Raw genomic sequence first — 4728 nt, forward strand, 5'->3', positions numbered from 1 at the left:
CAATCAAAATATGTCACATATCATTTTTTTATTGCAATTAAAATCAAATTTTTTCCTTCAAAATTAAAGAATTTTATCATCATTTCTACTAATTTTATAACCAAAATATATCACATGTCATATGTCACATGTCACTCTCTCGTTACAATTAAAATCAAATCTTTCCCTCCAAAATTAAAGAATTCTTCCCTCATCCCTACTAATTTTACAACCAAAATGTGCCACATGTCATTCCCTCATTGCAATTGAAATCAAATCTGTTCCTTCAAAATTAAAGAGTTCTCTCTCCTCCCTCTCCCTTTATCTACCTTTTTCATTCCTTGAATCATTCTATCTCTTTTATATATCATTATCAATGAATAATTATAAATTTGATAATCAAAATGTGTAACATGACATTCTTTAATTATATTAAAATTAAAATTAAAATATTGAAATTGAAATTAAAATATAACTATATTATATATTGTATTATATTATATATTATCAAAATATGTCACATGACACTCTTATTAAATTTGGGAGAAAATATTTTCTTCTAAAATTAATAAACTCCCTTCCTAAATTCTATCATCTATTATAGCAAGCATAAAAATTAATTATTTCTATTTGTGCAACAAACTTAACACCTAATCATAAGTATACAAGTTAAATCATTTCAAATTTTAGATAACGAATATTAAAATTAATTATTAGTAATAAATCAAACTCTTTCACGCCAATGAGTAATAGCTCAAATGGCATAGTCTCCCCATACTCAATTAAGAGGTTGCGGATTTGAGTCTCCTATCTTTGGTAAAAAAAAAAAAATCTTTCACATGAAAATAATAACTAAAAATCTTATTATTTGATTTTTTATTCACGGAGATCCTGATCTTCTTAGCTAAGGAGGATTTTTATCCCCTACGATCTTTTTGTAAAAGTAGTTTGATTTTATAAATCTTTTGTGCTATAATCTATAATGTCAAAACAAAACCGACATAATTTTAAAAGATTTATATTCCTGTAATGTACGGATAAAAATACTAGTTACTACTAAAATTATCTAATTATACTTTTTTATTTTATATTTATTATCTCTACCTTATTTATTTATTTATTTATTTTACAACAAGAATGAATTTAATTGTGTCTATTTGATTTGACTCAGTCGGATCCATGTTAATGGCATAATTGGATTACCTTGCTTGTAAACACCTCTAATAACTAGTCACCCAAAAAAAAAAAAAAAAACCTCTAATAACCGATGAGTGAAATTGAAGTGGGTGCTGTGTGCTCGTGACTACCATTTCAGCATTTCTGGCCGACACTCGCATTGCAGCGCCTGAGCCTGAGGCTGATCGTTGATGAATAAATGATTCACCGAACCCCAAGTATGGCCGAAATTTCCACACCAAATACCACCCACTCGTGACTCCCACTGCACTTTGTACTGTGGTGCGAGCCACGTCTACATTCCTCCATCCCCAATTCCCCATCTCCCAATCAAACCCGTGAATCCCTTTCTCAACTCATCAATAATATTAATCACTCATCACCACCCCACCCCATCCAATCCAAAAAAATCAAATTACATTATGGATTACTCCATATTTGGAATAAATTAATAACAAATCTAAAAATGTATTAAGTGACCAAGACCTCCCACTTACTTATAAGCAGCATCATGTCCACAACCAAATCTAAACCCATATTCTTGTTCTTCACAACCCCAACTTGTGCCATGGCCTCCCTCATTTCCCTTCTCTCCCTCTCCCTCCTACTCTTCTTCACCCTCTCCTCCGCCACGCGCCACCACCACAACAACAACAACCACAATTCCCACACTCCCTCCACCCCCACACCCACCCCCATTGCCGCCGTCTCACCCGCAATCCAACAAGCCTGCAAGGGCACGCGATTTCCCCCGCAATGCGAGTCCACTCTCTCCCAATCCACCACTCTCCCGCCCAACCCAACCTCACTCCAGCTCCTCCAATCTGCCATCTCCGCCTCCTCCAACAACCTTAAAACCGCCCAGTCCATGGTCAAGTCCATCCTCGACACCTCTTCCGACAGCCGCAACCGCACCGTCGCCGCCACCACATGCCTCGAGGAACTCGCCAACTCCGACCACCGCCTATCCCAAGCCGACGATGCCCTGACACGTGACAAGACCAAGGACGCCCGCGCCTGGCTTACCGCCGCCCTTGTCTACCAGTACGACTGCTGGAATGGCCTCAAGTACGCCAACGACACATCCAAGGTCGGCGAAACGATGTCGTTTATCGACAACCTCACCCAACTCTCAAGCAACGCGCTCTCCATGGCCTTCTCCTACGACGCCTACGGGAAAGACCTGGCGACGTGGAAACCTCCGGCGACAGAGCGCGACGGGTTCTGGGAAGCCACAGGATCTTCGGGCGGAGGTTCCGTACCAGGGTTCCCGACGGGCCTGAAGCCGGACGCTACGGTGTGCAAGGATGGCAGCAATGGGTGTTACAAGACGGTACAGGAAGCGGTTAACGCGGCGCCGAGTAACGGTAACGGCGGAAAGAGGTTCGTGATATACATTAAGGAAGGGGTATATGAAGAGACCGTTAGAGTTCCGTTAGAGAAGACGAATTTGGTGTTCTTGGGCGACGGCATGGGGAAAACGGTAATTACTGGCTCTGCTAACGCTGGCCAGCCCGGCATGACCACTTACAACTCTGCTACAGTCGGTAAGATTTTCCTTTTCCAAAATAATTATTATTAAACTTATATTTTTTTTCCAAATAAATATATTATATGTAATTATAAATATTAAATTAAATGAGATAAGTGTTAGTCACAATGAAAAAAAAAAAGTGTTGTATTTCTTAATTATGGTTTCTATTTTAATTGATTCCATTTCATGATGGATAATTGGATATTGGTTGCTGAACATATCCTTAGCATTAATTGTTTCACTTCGAGGGGTTTTCCGTTTTCTTGATTTACTAAGGAATTTAACGTGAATAGATTTGGTTTATGTTTGTGTAACTACTAGCTAGGTGGTATACTGGTGGTGGTGAGTCATCTTCATATTTGGTTTATTTTTCTTAGTCCATAACAAACAAAAACGGAAAAACCCCACACTCTTGAATCTTGATCATGTGATTGTGGGCCATTCTGTGCTGCTTAAGTTCACGCACCGGCTTTTGTTTGATTTGGAGGATTCATGTGCATAAATGCTTTCGCTGGCTTAAATATCAATTATTTGTTACGAACTACATTTCAGAATCCTTTTTTCTGGCATGATTTATAAAGTTGAAAGTTTCCTTTGCTTTGTCAAGCCTTTTTTAACATGTTCAGTAAACATTAACTTTCATTTGATGTGAATCATGTATGGCAGCGGTTCTTGGGGATGGGTTCATGGCGAAGGATCTCACAATACAGAACACTGCTGGGCCTGATGCTCACCAAGCAGTGGCCTTCAGACTAGACAGCGATCTCTCAATCATTGAGAACTGTGAATTCATAGGCAACCAAGACACACTCTATGCTCATTCCCTGCGCCAGTTCTACAAATCGTGCCGGATTATCGGCAACGTAGATTTCATCTTCGGCAACTCGGCCGCCATCTTCCAAGACAGCCAAGTCTTGGTGGCTCCAAGGCAAGTGAAGCCGGAGAAGGGGGAGAACAACGCTGTGACGGCGCACGGCAGGACAGATCCTGCACAGTCAACGGGGTTTGTGTTCCAGAACTGCCTGATCAATGGCACCGAGGAATACATGAAGTTGTATCATAGCAATCCCAAAGTGCATAAGAACTACTTGGGTAGGCCTTGGAAAGAGTACTCTAGAACAGTTTTCCTGAATTGCTTCTTGGAAGCATTGATCACACCCCAGGGTTGGATGCCATGGACTGGTGACTTTGCTCTCAAGACACTCTACTATGGAGAATTTGAGAATAAGGGACCTGGTTCTGATTTGTCTCAGAGGGTATCCTGGAGTAGCAAGGTCCCCTCGGAGCATGTTTTTGCTTATTCAGTGCAGAATTTCATCCAAGGAGATGAGTATATTCAATAAGGAGCCAACACTCCTAAATTGTAATTTAATAATTAGCTTGTTACTTCATATATAAACTATTACAATACAATAACGAAATATAGTTTTATTCGGCCGGTCCTACATTTGAAAGATCGATCTATATATAATATTCTTCTGGCATATTTAAGAGATCAAGTAATAGCTATTATATGATCGGACTAAAAGAAAAGTCAGTCATGTGGGGATGAATATAACGCGTTATGGGCTCCACCGTTATCAGCTATCACAATAGATGGTATGATATGATACTACTATCTTTCAAGTTTCAACAAAGTAGCACTTGTAACCCTTCTTTCTTCCACGATACAAGCGAGATGGTAGAAACTAAAATGTGAAAACAGTAAGGTATGATTGTCCATTGAGATTTGATAAGAGACATGATGATGAATGGTTTGAGTAATAGATAAAAAGAAGCCCGTTTGCTTGTACGTTATTTATATATGATGAAGTTTTAACAGCGGCCTTTGCCGCTTTGGGTAGAGCGGCCCCATCACCCTCTCTTCATAGGAATAATGTTGTCTTTCGTCCCATCCTGCCTATGTCCCTTTCCAATTGTTAATTAACTTATGTAGAATGACAGAACCATTTTCTTAATTAACTATAGAGTCTAGACGCTAGTCCAATGATCCTAACATACATTAAATAATTGGTGGCGCTTCACCCTCCAGTGGTAGT

At 39.5% G+C, this 4728-nt stretch overlaps 1 protein-coding gene across 1 annotated transcript; it reads left to right on the top strand.

Annotated features, from left to right (window-relative positions):
• Positions 1261–4162, top strand: LOC107630982 (probable pectinesterase/pectinesterase inhibitor 51). The gene is made up of 2 exons (XM_016334278.2): positions 1261–2702; positions 3356–4162. Exons 1-2 carry the CDS (start codon positions 1667–1669, stop codon positions 4030–4032), a joined length of 1713 nt encoding a protein of 570 aa, XP_016189764.1. The 5' UTR covers positions 1261–1666; the 3' UTR covers positions 4033–4162.

Source organism: Arachis ipaensis, chromosome B03 (genome assembly GCF_000816755.2).
Source record: "Arachis ipaensis cultivar K30076 chromosome B03, Araip1.1, whole genome shotgun sequence".
In the NCBI taxonomy this organism is placed as follows: Eukaryota; Viridiplantae; Streptophyta; class Magnoliopsida; order Fabales; family Fabaceae; genus Arachis; species Arachis ipaensis.